General features: G+C 35.1%; 1 protein-coding gene across 8 annotated transcripts in view; it reads right to left on the bottom strand.

Moving 5' to 3' along the window:
• The window catches only part of KLC1 (kinesin light chain 1), a 51,275-nt gene that overhangs the window by 21,170 nt on the left and 12,076 nt on the right, over window positions 1–18,029 (bottom strand). For 7 of the 8 annotated variants that reach the window (XM_072864965.1, XM_072864962.1, XM_072864967.1 and 4 more), the window contains exons 2-11: window positions 12,075–12,336; window positions 8,962–9,192; window positions 6,768–6,846; window positions 4,506–4,731; window positions 3,903–3,990; window positions 3,073–3,174; window positions 2,263–2,436; window positions 2,014–2,113; window positions 1,082–1,131; window positions 928–995 (exon numbers count right to left, since the gene is read on the bottom strand). In XM_072864965.1, the coding sequence (XP_072721066.1) occupies window positions 928–995; window positions 1,082–1,131; window positions 2,014–2,113; window positions 2,263–2,436; window positions 3,073–3,174; window positions 3,903–3,990; window positions 4,506–4,731; window positions 6,768–6,846; window positions 8,962–9,192; window positions 12,075–12,335 (1,379 nt within the window). In that variant the 5' untranslated portion in view covers window position 12,336. Of the gene's footprint in view, window positions 1–927; window positions 996–1,081; window positions 1,132–2,013; window positions 2,114–2,262; window positions 2,437–3,072; window positions 3,175–3,902; window positions 3,991–4,505; window positions 4,732–6,767; window positions 6,847–8,961; window positions 9,193–12,074; window positions 12,337–15,653; window positions 15,712–18,029 lie in introns of all 8 variants that reach the window. The other variant, XM_072864963.1, reaches the window with a different exon arrangement.

The raw sequence follows: 18,029 nt of genomic DNA, 5'->3' as shown, positions 1-18,029 counted from the left end.
TATCGCACATTCCATTAATAAGTCTCACACTCCAACAAGACATTTTTGTTTCAATAACACAATGAGCATTAGCTCAGTCACAGTACTGTTGCTTGAAGTTTTGCTCCAGTAACAGCAGAGAAAAGATTTCCTCATGCATTAGAATGAACTAGTACATGAAAAACAAACCAACAAAATGTATTGCACCCAGAGTTCAGGATGATGAAACAGATTGACAGTACAAAGGCTCTGTTGCTTGTTAAATACAAGAAATCAGACACTGAAGAAATGAAAACCCCTAACTGAATTATCAGTAATAGCTGCAGTTTTTTTCTTACATTGTACCACCTGTGTGTTTAAAAAAAAGGCAGTTAAGGAACAAAATTAAAGCAAACAAAACAAAAATTTCACCAAGTATAATCCAAGCTGAAGTCCTTATTTCTCTTCAATTTTAAGGTACATGTCTTCATTCACACAAAACTATATTCTTCAAGCTTTAGAAACTCAAATAATGCTGAATTGTGGCAGTTTAACTTTGTTTCTTGTGCCAGCTAGAAAACTCAAGGCTCAGTTATTTGCACAGTCTCCTTTTTGCTTCTGGCCCTCTCTAGAGGTCTTGCTGGGGCAGGGAGAGCACATATGCCAACCAACAGTATAAAAAGAAAGAAAGGTGACCTATGCTTCCACATGAAGGACTGCCAAGAACACAAGTGGTGAATTTTTATGTCACTTACTAGATCTAACCAGCCTAGATTAAAAGCAGCCTCGGGACTTGAAAACTGCTACCGTGTCCCTGAAACCCAGTCTTGAGGCCTGAATTTTTAATACTATAGTTTTTATAGTCCTAAAGAAGCAGCTGGTTTGGTTTCATTTTTAAACATGCTTTAATCTGACATTTCTGGATACTGGGTATTGCTGCATTGTTTGTCCTGTAAAGAAGTTACCCACCTGTCAACTTTGCAAGCTTTGTACCAGCCACCATATTCTCCAAAAGACGTGCCGTCTTTTTGCTTTCCCTAAAACAAAAGTAACGTTGAAGAAAAATAACTGATTTGTAACTTAAATAGTAAAAGCTCCAAAAAAGATTTGACAGCAGCCTTACTTTGCACTCTTCCCTCTCTTCCGCATGCATCCAAATAGGCTTATTTTCATCTGATGAAACAGAAGAAAATATTTTATAGAAGTACAAGACTACAAAGCATTCATTGTTTGATTTTCACCCTTCTGAAATTAAGTTGTGAACCAGAAAATTAGACTATTACCACAACAAAAAAAGCTTACGGTCCGTACTACAAGCAGCAGATAAATAAAAAATGCACCTCTTCTTTTACAGTTTTACCATTTTGTCTTCTTTTCCTATCTGAACTTAGAAAGTTACTTCTGAGAAGCTTTGAAGTCAGTATACGCTGCCATCAATTTGTCATGTGCCTAGTTCTGTGCTAGAAAACACGCATTTATTTCTTTTATCATAACAACTGTTTTGACATCTACTAAGTGGTGCATATGCTACTGTCATGCAATGCCATGAAAATTCTTCACTGTGATTTATAGTTGATAAAATGCATTTGACTTCAGTGTACAGTGTAATTTGCAGTTTAAGGGTATTTTCCACATTCTTTAAATATATTAATGGAGGACCCACATTAACAATGTATTTATTATATCATTAAAAAACCTGCAGTGACTTTTTCCTCTGACTGGAAAGTGACATACATTTTTCTGCCTCTATAAAAATACAAAAATTGGTTTTGGTTGGGCATAAGATAAGCTATGGCAGAAATACAATCCGTAATACATAAACCTACCAAGTCTACCTCATGCAAGAAAAACTCACCTTTGGAATCAAATGTTACTGCTGTATCTAAATGCTTTCTTATGATGAATGTACTTCAACACATCTATAATCTCACTTTTTAAGTCTACTTCAAGCAGACAACAATTTTCATCAGGACACAATTAACTTCTTGCAGATTTTATTTCATAAGAACTACAAAAATGAAACATACATTCAAATCTAGGGACTAAGTTTCTTACCATCTACAGAGCCAAATTCCCGTTCATGAGCGCGAGTAAGAATCTCTTTGTATAAAGTTTCCGCTTGCTTAAATTTGCCCTGTTTTAGATAGCAGGATGCCTGAAAACAAAATATCCCCCAAAAGATATATTAGCACACAGTTTTATTTAGCTTGATAAATAATGAATACAATACATGATGCATAAAGGTGCATTTCGATTAATCAGAAAATTTTACTTTTTCCTAGATTTACATTATGAAAGGCTTACCAGGTTATTCTTTGTTTTTGCAACATTTGGATCATCTGGTCCAAGCTTAGTTTGGTAAATCTCCAGTGCCCTCTGATAGTAGTATTCAACCTCCTCATATTTACCCTGGTTCTGGCATAGCAAAGCCAAGTTATTTAATTGTTTGGCAACATCAGGGTGATCTTTCCCCAGAACCTGAAAATGAAATACCTTGTATTAAAACATTCTCCAATCATCATATCAGGGTTTAGAAATGCATCATTTAGAAACACCCCGTTAGTTTTTATTCCTTATCAATTCAACATGAGGATGACAAAAAGCAAAATTTGCATTTGAAAGATACGAAAGATACTCAATTCTATTAACAAACTGCGAATGCTGCAGAACAATTCATAACAGGAATAATGTAAGTAGTATAACATTATATGCAGTGTATTATACAAAGAAGCCTTAAGATGCACACATTCAGTCTCATGGACTAGAATAAATATCCACATAGAATAATGAACTTAAAAATTTTAGTGATGTTTCATTTTTAATTCCAGTGCTCTTGTCAAATCAAAGATTACTTAACTATCAAAGGGGAAAGAAAAAGGTAAAGAAGGTTAATTACAAAATACAGAATTTAAAATATACCCAGAGTCCTTCGACAGGACTACTGGAATTTACTACTGTTTTGAATTTCAGACACTGCTAACTACTAGGGCATTGCTAACTCTGGTTTATCTGGCAGATCTACCCAACCAAAACATTAAAAAAGTAAAAAAGTGTTTAACTTTGCCCTTTCCCTAAAAAAAGGCATTCAAAGGTGCTGTGTTCTTTTACTCATACCTTTTCTCTGATTTCCAGAGCTCGCTTACACAATGGTTCAGCTTCTTTGTACTTTCCCCGTTTACCATAAAGTACTGCAAGATTGTTTAGAGTTGCTGCCACCTGTCAACAGTAGAGAAATATTAATTACAAAATTGGAATTTGCCGATACAAATATCTGACAAATGAACACATCTGCAATGCATTGATGTTTTCAAATTTTCCATGCACAGGGTACACCTCTTGAAATTTGCAACTGAAGAAATAATTATTATTGAATGCATACATATACAAACAAGGAACGGAAAAAAACCCGAAATCATGAAATACTTTTGTTTCATTTGCGGAAAAGTCATTTAGCACGTACATATTCTTCCTACATTCTTCTCTTCCAAAGTTCTCTCTCACATCTATACTCACAGCTGCCCTGCTTCACACAGGCTACATGAAGTGAGATATCACATTAATTTTAAACACTAAGTACAAAAGCTTGATTTATGTTTCATTTAAACACAGCAGTAAAACAAATCAGAAGTACACCTTCAATCGGAGTTTAGTAAGGTGATTTACTAGAATCTTTCTTCCCAAATTAATTTCCCATAGAAAATCCATGCAATCTGAAATCAACTATGTGCAAGTCATTTGTGGTGAAACAGCACTGAATATAATGCTCAAAAGGTACATTAAATATTTAAGAGAAAACAAAGAATGTTACATCGTGGCCTCCTACCTGTACTGTTTAGAGATAAGCCAGGTCTTAAAAACTTTCCTGTTGAGTTTAATATTAGAATGAGTTGAAAAAAATTCAGTGAAAAACACAACTAAGAATATGATATTGCATGTATACAAACCGCTGGATGATCTTTGCCCAAAGTCTTTTCGCGGATAGCCAAGGCATCATTCAGGAGATTTGCTGCATCTTTGTATTTGTTCTGGTCTCTAAATTTTAAAGAGTCATAATTAGTACTGGGGATTCAGAAAAGAAAGTCATAAAAATGAAGCTGACTTTCAAGTACTGGCCTAAAGGTGCTAGTACAAAGGAAGAGTAATTGATAATATATTCAGAAATCAGGAAGTAAAAACTTGAAGCCTGTAACTGTAAAGTAGTTTGCTGGTTGAGGACTAGCATGTACTACTTCTACACTGCTGTCCAATTTATACCTCTAGATTATCTGTTAATCAAGACATGCTCCCTCAGTAGACCAAAAAAAAAAATTAAAAAAAAATCAAAACACACCTTCACTCCCAAAACAAAGGCACAGGCAAAAATGCAGCAACTTGTTTAAGTATAGGGAGACATATAAATATTGCAGGACCCTCTTGAGAGTTTTAATAAAAAACAGGGAATGGAAAATAATACAACAGTCAAAAAAATGTTAGTCTGAACATTAACAGGTTGTAGCCAAATATTAACTATTTATTTAACTGATATTTATCTATGTCAGTATACAAACCTGTACACCAAAGCAAGTATGTTCAACATAGTGGCAACATCAGGATGATCATGACCCGAAGTCTTCTCCAGATCTTCAAGAGCTTGTTTACAGAGAGGTACAGCAACCTCATATCTACCTTGGGAAGCGTACTGAATAACAAGATTATGAAGGGTCCTTAATCTTGCTGGAATTTCATAGCCACCTTGTTGGGCAGCAGCTGCTGCACTGCTATGCTGCTGTTGAACTGAAAGAAATCCGCAAGATTTCAAGTTGTTTAAAAGATGACTGTAACTAAAACATCTAACATTACTGCTCAATGACACAAAATGAGACTCACTGAATTTTACTTCTTCAATACAAAGCATTAGTATTAGAACGCAATTCACAGCAGTCATGCTGTCTTGAACAGTGACAGTGAAAATATGACCATTTTATTCTTCATACTCTGTCCAGTACTGTATTAAAATTTGTTGGGTTTTTGTATTTTTGGTTTTGTTTTTTTGGGGGTTTTTTTTTGTTTGTTTGTTTTTGTTTTTTTACACTTCTATTAGCTCAAAGGGCCAAATGTAATAAACCAATGAAGAAAGCAGGAAACTACTTCAGCTCAGCAAATCATTAACAATTCTCAAGATATCATAATTTTGCACTTACAAATATCGACATTTCCCTATGGAAAGGAATATTAACATAGACAAGCCAAATACCTGCAGAAAAGCTCAAATGATTTTTTCCTTTATTCTCCTTGTCTAAGCATAAATTTTTTTTTGGTTTCCCTTTGTTTGCTATACCAAGGAATACTTAAGGGTGGCACATAAAGGATTAAAACACCTTGGACGTCACTAAAAACAGTCGCAAGAGAAAAGGCACTGAGTCAAAGCCAGTGTCAACCTTTAGGTTTTACTTACTAACCCTCAGGGTTAGCCACTTATTTTCCAGCAGCTCCTAACCTTTGGTTGTTGCAACCCCCACCCTCCCACTCCCCCCAAAAATCTGCTACCCTTTTTCTCTTCACCTGGGAGATTCCTGGGAAGATTGAGACATTTTCATTAAATTCTAGACAACACACAGGATAAGGGCTCCAGCTGTGAGCCTGACTTTCTTCTCTCTATTAAGCAAAAAAACACTCACAGCAAGTGCGAGCCCTTTTATGTCAGTGGAATCATACAATTCCAAGCCTACATCCACAATCGCTGCCTACCAAAGCACTGAAGCATGTAAGTATTTTTCCTGGAGGTCAAGGAAATTACTGAAACATCAACTTTGTCTTCTGTAAAGCAAAATAAGGTAGATAAACTATGCAGGTATATAGGCAGCTTTGCCGTTCAATTTTCCTAGTACAAAATTCTAGGGAAGGAAGGATGAGCTCAGGATGGAGTTCATAGTCAACACTAACCTATTCTAAACTCTTCAAGTCTTCCTTCCATTGCTGGCTATGGATAGCATTACCATGCTATCAAGCATGCAGTGTATCTTGTGTACGTGCCCATAAAGGATATTCGAAACTCAGCTGATTACAAAGGTGGGACCCTTCAAACATTTTTTCTGAAGCCATTTGTCTGCTAAGGACCATTAATACTACTAGCACACTGCATATACACTATTATATAATGTATTGATATTGTATCAGCTTTACACCCATACGAAAAACACATTTCACTAAGCAAGCCTTATCTATTAATGGCTTCTTTCAACCCCACTACCATATCCCTACCTCAAAACTTCACTCCATATTCACCAGTCCTTCTGACCTGAAGACAATACTATAAGTAGTAAATGAATGAGTAGTAAAACTAAGGAAGACAGTCTTAGCAAAGGACAAAAGATTATATGAGAAAGACTTCATACTGAAACCTGCCCCAAAATGTTTACTGAAACCTGCCCCAAAATGTTAAAACAGATCATTAAAAAGGTCATTAACAGAATTCACCACCTGGGCAGACCATCAAAAAGTTTCAATGTTTCAGAATCTGCCTCAGTCACTTGGAACAAACCTTTTCCATTTTGAGGCTCACAGGAAAGACTGTGGGACCAATTTTGTACTGAAGTCAGTCCCAAGAACTTTACAACAGCTAGTAAACTCTCTTTAAAAAACTAAGCCCCAGTTCTATACATATCGATGTATAGAATCTATATCAATGACTGGTTTCCTTATTCTAGCAGAGGCATTCACCACTCCGCTGTGTCCCAGAGGACCTCAAGCATGGATTCATTTTTGTAAAAAGCACCTTTATATTCTGCATTGCAGAAATACACTAACATTGTAATTTGAAGTGCACTTACTTCCTTGTCCTTGGTCATCTTCATCATTGGGAAATAAGTCATCCAAAGGCTCTTTGGTGGAATCCGTATCTTTATCCTCCTATAGAACAACCCCAAACCCGAACAAATTATTACACTTAAATCTAAGGCATTAAGGGACAGTCAGCAGTGTTAAAGGAAAACCCCACATCCAGAACTTAGGAAGTGCCAAGAATAACATTTCTCATAGAATTTTAACGAAGGTCTTATGTTTAAATGTATTTACATACTCTGGCCCGACAATACAGGACACCTTCAGAAGAGCCAGGAATAGAAATCAGGTCTCCTAGATTTCAGTCTCTATTTAAGCACACAAGAACACATTTGCTATTATTACAGAGACATTATACCTAATGAAAGTACCCAGTGAAGAGTGAGCGCTACTGAATACGGAATTGTCCACTGTACTTTTTTAGTCATAAATGCAGTTATAGATGAGCAAGAGAGAGGAATAAGGAGATTCAACTCCTGAAGGAGAATAAAGTTGCACCAACAACTTTAATTCTGTCACCTCAATTTCTGAGTACTCAACTTCTGCACAAATAATAGATTTTGCAATTGTGATCTGTAAGGTTCAAAAAGAAAAAGAACACTTGGAAGGAGGTTCATCTCCAATAGTCTCCATCTGGAACCATATTAATTTCTGCACAATCCATCAGTGTATATTGATTTTAAACATCCAAAGATTGTTCCAAATCCCACAATCATGTAAAAAAGAAACAGATCATCCCTCAATCCAGTTTCTTAAATGTGGAGTCTACACAATATGAATAGCTGAAGTTCTCAGAAATGGTAATCTCAGTAAGGAGAAAACCCAGGAGCAGAACACATTCCTATTTTTCTGGCTTTCCATCCAACACCTTTTTCCACAGATGAGAAAAAGGCAACTGCTGCTGCTGGCATTCAAGTTCAATGGTGGCAAAGTGGGTGCTCTGCAAAAACAGCAGATTGACGGGACTAGATCTCAGATGGGAAGTTCAAAATTCTAAGTGTGCTGATTCCAACCTCATACTGAATATATACAATTGACTGTTTTCAAAGGCTAGCAACAGAGACTGTCCATATGGTTAGTGAAACTATAAAGATGCTTTGCTTACTTTGACCCTATCTGCCAATTAAACTTCAAATAATGGTGCTATTTAGGCCATGTGCAGATTACAGTTCAACAGTTAGCACATCAAAATACCAATATTCCCTCCTCCTGCCGCTTTTCTAAACAGGCTTTACTGGCAGTATTCAGCTACAAATATCAACTCATGAAACAGCACTGAAGAGTTCCGCGTGCAACTGACCAAAACAACTCTCATTACTCACAATATGTTAAAAAGGATTTAGTCAAGCAGTTGGTTAAGCATGACTAAAATGCATACATTTTCAACCATTATGTTGCTGAAATAATTGGTTATGAAAAACTGTTCTTTCCAAGACACAGCTGAGAAGGTCTGAACACACAAAATGAGATTTTTCTCTACAGTGCCATCTAACTTAAGGAAACAAAATAGAAGAATAAACAAGAAGGTCAGATAATTCAGAAGTCTTTTTAAGTGATAAGTTACTTCTGTAAATTAAAATTTTATCCATTTTCTCTCTGAATCTAAGAATATGTAACACAATGGGCTAGCTAAACACGACTGAAAATGTGCAGATGTCACAATGTCTGGCAGAAGGTAATGAAAGGGGATTCAATAACATCCTATCCTAGCATAAATTCTCAACAGATATAAAAGCTACACACTGATTTCACTATAAGAAAAATAAATATTTTTCTTGCAGTCAAAATAAGCCAAGTCCCCTATGTACTTAGAATCTTTAATAGTTTACATTGTCCACTTATTTTAACTGTTGAATTTACAGAAGGAAATTTTTGGCTTGAAGTTCAGTTCTTTGTTTGTTTTTTTTTTAAGCTAATATGATACTAAATAAGTATTTATGGATTTTGACCCTCATATGTATTTTATTATCTACAGACAGCAAAACATTTACTGTCTTAAAATACAGATGAATGGAACTCTCAGAATCTTTCTGCAAACTATATGACACTGGTACAAGGTAAGCATTTTAATGACAAGTTTATGTTAGAAACAAATTAAAAGCTTGTATCTGTCATTTCTTGGTAACTAGGCAGATTACAACACATATGTAAACGTAAGGTGTTTTTTACTATACAGCTACTTACTGATGGTGAAATATCATCGTCATATTTTTTTAATTGATTCATGAATTCTAGATGTTTCTTCTCTTCCTCCAGTTGAGCCACAGATTGCTCACTTTTCTGTAGTTTCTGTTGTGTATTGGCTAGTTCATCTCGTAGCCACTGATTTTCCTGGCATAGCCGGCGAACCTGAGCACGCAATTTCTGCTTCTCTGATTCCACTGCATTTAAGTGATTTGACAAGGCCATCATTACCTAAAAAGCAGAAGGTGTCACATGACATACTTCCTCTAGAATGCAGTTCTCTATTTAACATAGAAGCCTTTTATTATTTAAAACCTATGTCAGCTGTGAAATCTGGTAAACATTCAGAGTTCTGTTCTTTATATATCTGGTTCTCACTTTTCCTCTGAATTTTTTTACCATTTGTTCAGCCAGAATTAGCCTAGAGGAACTCTTTACTAATGATTGTTTTCCATGATGCTATCATAAGTCAAATTGTTTTAGAATTCCCTGAAGATTACATATAATCTTAAAATACAGGAAAAATTTGAACTAGGATTTAGGTTACTGAAATGGAAATCTTTGTTCCACCAGAATGAAATGGAGCAGTAATACTTTTAACTTGAAGGATCACAAAAATAACCTAAGAACTAACACAGAGTTCTAATTTAGCAGCTTTCAGACAGAAAAGGATTCATATACATGCTTACAGTTCACAAGGATGAACACCTTGGCATAATCATAATACTTCAAAGGGACAATTATACTACTGAAATCTAAATGTGCAGCTGAACACACAATTTATATAAGTATTTTATATATACATATCATAAGCTTGAGTATGCAGACATCCAATGTGTTTGAACAGTAACATTAAGGACAAAAAATAGAACAGCCATAAAAGCAGTCTACTTTAATTTTTTTTTTTTTTTGGCTAAGCAAAGTTAAATGAAAAAGGAGCTTGTTAAGTGAAAGCCATACAGAAGATGCTCTCCCTTCACTATTTATGTAATCTCCCACTGATAGACATAGAACAGCTGATAGCAAATCCCAGGAAGTACACCTTGTAAGAATGGGCAACTGGTGATAATAAAAATCATCTTTTAGATGAGTCTGACATGCCCAAGTTATTAGTATTTTGTCTCCTCAATTTCATGTTTCTTTAAAACAAAGTTACTTTGAAGTGTTTTTAAACTAAATACTTCATGGGAAACAGATGGTGTCCTTCGCTGAAATTTCAGGTTTCAAAAAAATACATCAAGCCTTTAGAAACTACTTTTTCCTATAAAGGTAAGATAAAACTCCAGGTATAATTTCCTAATACTGGTCCAAATCTCCAGACTTCAGCAGCTACCTATTTAAATATTCAAAATTTATTAAGAATTTAAATTACTTGGCCTATTCAAACAGTGGCATTTGTAACACCAGAAAGTATTTCTAGGAAAGATGTGATAATAGGGTCAACATACTCAAATAACATTCTACAATCCTTTGTAATCTTACTCTCTAGGATTAACTGAAATAAAAGTTTGACTACTTCTTCAGCAAAGTCAGTTTCATTTTCATGGAAATAACATATGTAATCAGACCTACATCCATGTCACAAAACATCCATAAAATATTTCCACATCTTAATTTAAATACTGCAAATAAAAAAAAAATTACTACATTGTTGCAACCCAAAGCATGCAGACAGAGTAGGCTTATCAGGTCTGAGAACAGTGGTCTGAAGTGTAATTGCTTTCCTAACAAAGGCAGTAAATGCAGACTTCTTGGCTCCTTGCCACCACAGTTCACAAAACACCATGTGGGCCAGAGAAGGCAGTAATATCTGCAACTGAGGCTGCTAAATCTGATAGAGCCAAGAATCAGAACCAGCTTTTTGGAGTCCCAATACCATGTTAAAGTTAGGGAAGAAAAGCTACTCATTCACCCACAGATCTTCTACAAACACCCATTAAAGGTAACTCAACCACTGCAATTTAATTCCATATTATCTTCTAGTCTTTTTTTCCAATGCAAGGGATCAAAGCTTGTACAATATACTAAGGCCCGACAGTCTGTACCCTAACGTCCAGGGATTCTACATTCCCATGTCTGGTAACCCATATTTGTTCAGTTTCTCAGACCTCAATTTACCATGATCCAATGCACACAGCTTCCAGATCACCAAGTAACAACAGCTTGATCCAGATGAGAAGACTGAGCACAGTTACAGACCAATATAAAGCCTATTAATATAAAGTTAACTCATTGGCATTTTCAACTCATTTGCAAGCACCCTGCCATTTTATACTGATGACCGTGTCACATCACATCGTTTCAGGTTTTTGACCTAGTACAAAATACCCTAAAGCTGGACTGTAAATATAGCCCTGACATCCTGACTAAACATGCATCGTCTCACTCATCTTCTGCAGACGATACCTTCATCGACTAAGATAGTTCACAGAAATTAGCTCAGAGTCATTTCTTTAATGCATCAGTGAAAGCTGTTCAGATTCTGTACTTGATTCTTAACCTTTAAAATGTTTTTAGATTCAATTTTGGTTTAGTAAAGTGTTCAATAAACATTGGAGATTCTTAAGTTCCAGGAGCATCGTGAGCTATTATAAAGAATCTCAGAATCAAGGGAATGAAAATATGAATTTAAGGTTACGGCAGAGCTCAAAGGTTGGAGCAAATTCATTTATTTATGAGACCTCCCTGTGCAGTAATTTAGAGTTAAAATGCCAATGCTCAGTTCTTGAGCTGCTCAAACATTACCTGCCTAATGCTGTGGAAAAGTCTAAACAGAAAATAGCAACTGTCTCACTGAAGTACAGAGGAGCTCAGTTACGAGCTTCAGTGCTTTAATACTGAATGGATAATTAGTTCCGTAACACAGCAAGACAGCCAATATCTACCTCTATTAAGTACAGCAGTCTTTTTCCTTAACATACAATAACAACATAAATGTCCCAGCACATTGCTAATATTCAGTAAGGCAAATGTAAGTCCTTCAAAACTGATCTCTGTTTACTTCAAAATTTACAATTATAGGTGAAATAATGATCTTTCTTTTTATCCTTTTCTTTTTTAACACCAAAAATTAATTCCAAGTCTGAAATGCTTTATTTCTACTCCAATTTTACCTGTGCTTCACTAAGGCCGAGCTCCAGCATTTCCAGTGACTTTCGAATCATGTTTGATTTTTCTTCAACCAGATTAGTTTCATCATCTTTCTTCAAACATTTCAGTGTTTCAAGTAAGCTCTGTAAAATTGAATTGTGTTCATTCTTCAGTGCCTCTAGTCCATTAATCACTTGCTTAGTTTTGGCAATTATTTCATCTTGAGTGAGCTTCTCCAACTTCTCTTCCTTTAAATACACCATTGTGGACATGTTTTCATACATTCTGAAATGGAAGAGTACAATAGTTAACCCAGAAATAAAAATAAAATAAGCAATTCTCTATAACTGAATAAAGCTTTCCTTTAAGAAGTCATTAAAACATACGAATTTGAAATGTATATTCAGAATGTAATGATATTTTTGCACAACTTTTACAGTGCTTTAAGTCCTGGGTTTGAACAGCATTTCAAGTTTTCCATCTTCTATTTCCAGACTTAATATTAGCCCTAATTCATAAGCCAAACAACAACTGAAAATAAAATCTGTATTACAATATGGCAGAAGAATTTCTAATGAGCCTGATTCTTCAGGCTCCATCTCCAGATGTGAAAAAGCAAACAAAGTAGCTGGTGTATAAAAGATATACTATAATATAGTTATTTGCACATGCCACTGACCTACAACTATCTTTACAAATATCCACAAACTAGAGCTTGAGGAATTTGAAGAAATACCATCCAACCCTCTAAAAGGGTTGATCAGTCAGTCAATCATGAGAAAAATAGTCCTTTTCCAGTACGAAAACACCATCTTCATCCTTTCCCAAGGGCTACAAAAGCTATTATTGCTATATATTTTGAAAATAACAACTGCCACCCAAGATTATTTTACATTCTTTATTATAACTCTACAGTTACATACAGACATTCAATTGTCTACAGGTCTAGATGCAACTGTTTTGATTAAGTTGCAACAACTGTCTCATGCTGGAAAAAACGGTTTGTATAACACAACCCTTGCAAGAAACATTTCACTGCTATTTTGTCAGTACCTCATGCACTACATTAAGGCTAGCAAATTTCTGGATGTTTGTAAACACCTCTACCAAATGCAAATGAATACCCAAAAAAGTTTAGAAACTTAGGTAACTTTATATATGCTGTTACTGAAGTGATAAACACATATAACAATATAAAAATACAAATAGAAGACACAGAAATCACTTAACCCTTTTTAAATGTCACCAGAAAAACGTTCTATAATGAAAATAAAGAATTGAGGAATTGCTCCTTTATACTTAAGATACAAATATCTTTGAGTGTACCAGGAAGCATAAATTAGAATGAAGTAGGACAGATTTTTCAAAAGCAATAAATTATCACATCTATATGAAGACACTTGGGGAAGCTTTGATAATCTAACATTTAAAATGAATTAGCTAAACTGTGTTAAAACTTTGTACAGTAACAAGTCTAGTTTTAGAAGACAGCAAAAAAAATTACAACCACTTAAACCTTGAATAACAGTGCTATAAGGAACATGCATATATGCACCACTTCCTGACAACAGCCAAAGGATGTGCTCTTATGCTCTTGTATTATTTAAAAAAAAAAAAAGGCTGCTCTTTCTGTTTATATACACTCAAATTACCCTCTCTGTTATGATCTCCTGCAACACGATATGTAACAGGCACACCCATTTGTCACAGAAGAGCTGTACACTACGCTGGTTTGTTTTGTAATAATCTATTATCTGAAAACACAGATAATTTGGGGAAGCAGTGAATTTGGTTTTACCACAGTTTAATACAAAAACTTCATACTCACAAGTTTATGTAATACAGAGCATATACATCTGTATAAAACATCTAATCTAGCATGGCATAAGAAACCAACTCACCAAAACCTGATGAGCAGAATGATTTTTACACATTTCCTATTTATAACCTAAGAACTATTACCCAGAATGCTTAAAATGACATTTTAAGCACATACTCTCTAAAACTTGGTATAAAAGTGAACTGCAATTTAATGTAAGCCAAATTTGTAAATAAATGCTTCTAACATGCACAGTCATATATGAAATTGTTACAGATTATGCTAACTTCAGCATACAGCTCAACCCTAATTGTCGTCAGCATGCTTTCACACCTTCAATTAACAATTTCCATCCTGAATGCAAAGAACTGAACCTTTGATCATAAGGAAATAAAAACAGCAGAGGACATCTAATGAATAGGGACTTCCATTTTGTATTAGAGAAGTTCTGAGAAATACGATTTTTAAATACCTAGAGTTTTTCTACACCATTCCAAAATAAGTATGTGATCATTTGTCTGTCTTATGTGAACAGTGGTAGCGATTCCTTCCGCGTGCTTCAATATTTTGTAGTCATTCTACACCAAAGGTGGAAGGCAGGTGTGTGCATGTACGTAATGCACGTATAGATCTTTTTAAAAAAAAATTGCACATTTTAACCACCACAGTAGAAGTTAAATGAATTATAGGTGATGAATACAGATAAATTAACAGCCATTCACTGTTACAAAAAGAATACACAAAACCAAGGAAGTAATACCAAAAACTACATTAGGCCTTGCAATGGTCATGCCTTCATGCAAAAAGAATAAAGTAGCCTGAGAAGTACCTATCCAACATATGAAATCCAGCCAAAAGACAAATCTGTGTGCACAATTACATCTAAGGTGTGAAACAGACACCAATTTGTTACTACAAGGGAAAAAAGTTGTCAGATCATAGATAGAATCAGGCACACAGCTCCTGCTGAATACACTGAAGTTGCAATTAATGAAGGCTAAGCCAGCACAGAAGCTTTTGAAGAAAGGAAAAGCAGGTTTAAACCCAACGGGACAAAAACATACTTAAAGCCCATCACAACAGCAGATCTGCTTTACAAATACATGCTTCCTGTCTCAATCCGGTGTGCCAGATTTTTAAGCCACCTCATTCTAAATCAAATGTAGCTATAAGCTTTCACTGCCTCAGAGCTACCAGTACAAGCTACCAGTACTGGAGCCTGTGTCAAGTCAAAAGCTACATCTAGACACAGATTGATGTGAAGGTCCACGTAGCTGGGGAGAGGGATTCTCAAGTCTCCTCTAGTGAAAACGGTTAGAATCCTAATCTCTCCCACTGACAGGAAAGGAGTAAATCTTTCTGCATAGGTTTCGCAGGGTGTCTGTTTAAATGATCTCTGATAAAACACTACAGAAAATTTGGACAATGTTTAGAGTTTTATAGACTGTGCTTGGGCAAATAATTTAGAAAACAGGAGGATAACAAACATGTAATTTATCATGCTATCAGATCTAATTCTTTGTAGGAGTAAGATTTATATATAAATATCTAATATCTTTTAAGAGCAGCATGTAGGTGTGGTGCTATTTCCATGATTTTTAAAAAATATATTTTACAAAAGGGCGTTACCCATTCATCAAACAAGACCATATTTGAATACACAATCATACAATTAGTTTTGCATACCCTGAGGCAGCAAACCCCATACAGGAAGCAAAAAAAGTTACATTTGTGTGCAGGAAGTAGACATGCATATATACAGAGGAAAAGAGACTAAACCTACCATGCTTTTCTATTGTCACTTTTCAAAAATGTTAATTCTTTCTTCCTCTATTTTTTCCCTACAGAAAGAAAAGGGCATAGTCAAAGGCTTCTTAAGCTCCTGTCAGTTTTATCCTGTATACAGTCCACTGCACTGCACATTTCACCTGTTATAGGACAGGAATTCTAGATTTTTAATTCAGTGTACAATTGAAAACAAACAAAAAAATTAAGATGCACACAGGTTTAGTTGGAAAACAGACTTTTGGATGAGGGAAAAAAATATGCAATGCAGCCAGAGTTATAGACTAGCCAGATGGTTTAAGCAATTCACATATCGTATTAAATATGTGCCTGTGTATATCTTGAGTATTACCTTCCTGGTTTATTTACCACAACATAGACTATGCTAAAATACAAAAGTCACTTAACACTTTCCAACACTTAAAAAAAAAAAAAAAAATCAAGCAATTTTCTTCAAACGCACAAAAATTAACGAACTTGGACAGATCAACATAAAAAGCCCTACAATGAGACCTACTAAAGAGGTTTTTGCAGAATTTTATAACATGAACTCCAATCAAAGAAATGCATAAAGAATAGCAAGAATCTGAACCAAAGAAAGCATAAAGAAAACAGAGCCAAGCCTACTGTCTTTCAGTCATGTAACCGCCGGGATAATCTTATCATATACAAACAACTTAAGTGGCTGTATCTTTAATCAGTTTAAGTATTTTGTTATTCATAAAACTTTCAAACCAATTGCACTCGTAATGCTGACACCACAATTTGTGCCTAAATTCTCCTACAGACATACACACATCAGAGCTAGCTACTTAAGCTCTTCAACTCGTATTTAAGGATCTCTTAAACATAAATAGCTTTTCCTACTCAGCTACTTCAAAAAAAAGTGTCATTTCCCTGCAGATCACCTCAAAGAATTCTTGAACCAAAACATATAATCATATGAATCCTTCTTTGCATTGGAAAACTTATCAAGGAAGAATATTTTTCTAAGAAACCCACAAGATTTTTTTTTTCCTTGACTGAAGATTAGCATGGGTCCTGAAGACAAATAAACAAGCCAACAAATAAATAAAACAGTTCTAATTTTTTATATGTTTATTTCCTTGTTATGTATCCCTAAAAATTCCCTTTCTCAGTATTGATATTTTCATTATTTAATAGTCAGGTTTCAAGTACTAAAAGCTTGGAAGATGAATTTTTAATGTACCTAGTGTCTGATCATTACTGTTTTAAAATATTTAAAACACAAAAAATTAAAAAAAACCCCAAAGTCTGTAAACTGCTGTGACAAGTCAAATTCTCCCTAAACTTTTCCCTCTGAATAGCAGGCAGGATAGCTGAAAATTACAGAATAATGGGTCTGCATACAAGAGAGTAAATAATCTTCCTCACAGTAAAAGCTACTGCAAGATTGGCTCAAGCCATACCTATGTGCCCTGTCATCTCCAAGCACTGCAAATTCCACAAAGACATAGCATATACTAATTTGAGCTTTTTGTATCTCCAATACGTACCTATCAGTTCACTGTTTCATAATAATAATCAGTCTATTCAGGGCTTTTAACCCTCATTTCACTCTTAGTTTCTCCTTAATTAAATGGCAAGGCTCAGCATCCTGCATCTGGCATGCTCTTGTTTCATTTTGTATCAGCTACAAATTACGAGTCATTAATTCCCTGCTCAGGCCAAGAACACATCTCATTACCTCATGGAAAGCACCATCTTCAAATACCACGAGCTGCTTTAACTGCTAATCTTCATAATGTGGAAAACTGCCTTCCCAAACAATCCTCAAAAGATCACAAGCCTTCCAAGCACAAAAAGAAAATCACCAACAAAGGCAAGAGATGAAGAACAGTCTGCCAAGGGACACGAGTAGTATGTCAAACACTACATTAACTGCACCCCTTCCTAACAAGGCAGCTCAGCAACACACGCTAGTCAGAAATGGCGAGGACGAATCACCCAGGGATGTCTTTCATACACTTAGAAAGGTATTTGTAAAAGGACTCGGGTAAGAAACACTATAGTTTGAATATATTGCTGTTATGGTTTACAGTCAGAAATCTCTAAGTCTGAAAGAACAATGGTTACTTTTTTTTTTTAATCTAAGATGTTAATTTCTCTTTCTCTGTGAGTCTATTTCTGCTGTCACAAGTCATATTCCCTAACATAAGGAAATTTATAATCTTTCTCTTTTTGTTTGACTTGCCTTCCTTTTAATTGAAATGATCCTTTACACCCAGGAATTTTATTCCAATACATTCATCTCTAACTCCACAAAAGAAACGGAGTAGCTTTTTCCTCTTGACATATTCAGGACTGTAGCTGAACTGCCAATGCTATTTATCACTCTTTTCATCATACTATA

Source organism: Ciconia boyciana, chromosome 6 (assembly GCF_034638445.1).
Source record: "Ciconia boyciana chromosome 6, ASM3463844v1, whole genome shotgun sequence".
Classification (NCBI taxonomy): domain Eukaryota; kingdom Metazoa; phylum Chordata; class Aves; order Ciconiiformes; family Ciconiidae; genus Ciconia; species Ciconia boyciana.
This window is presented reverse-complemented; position numbering and strand designations above follow the sequence as displayed.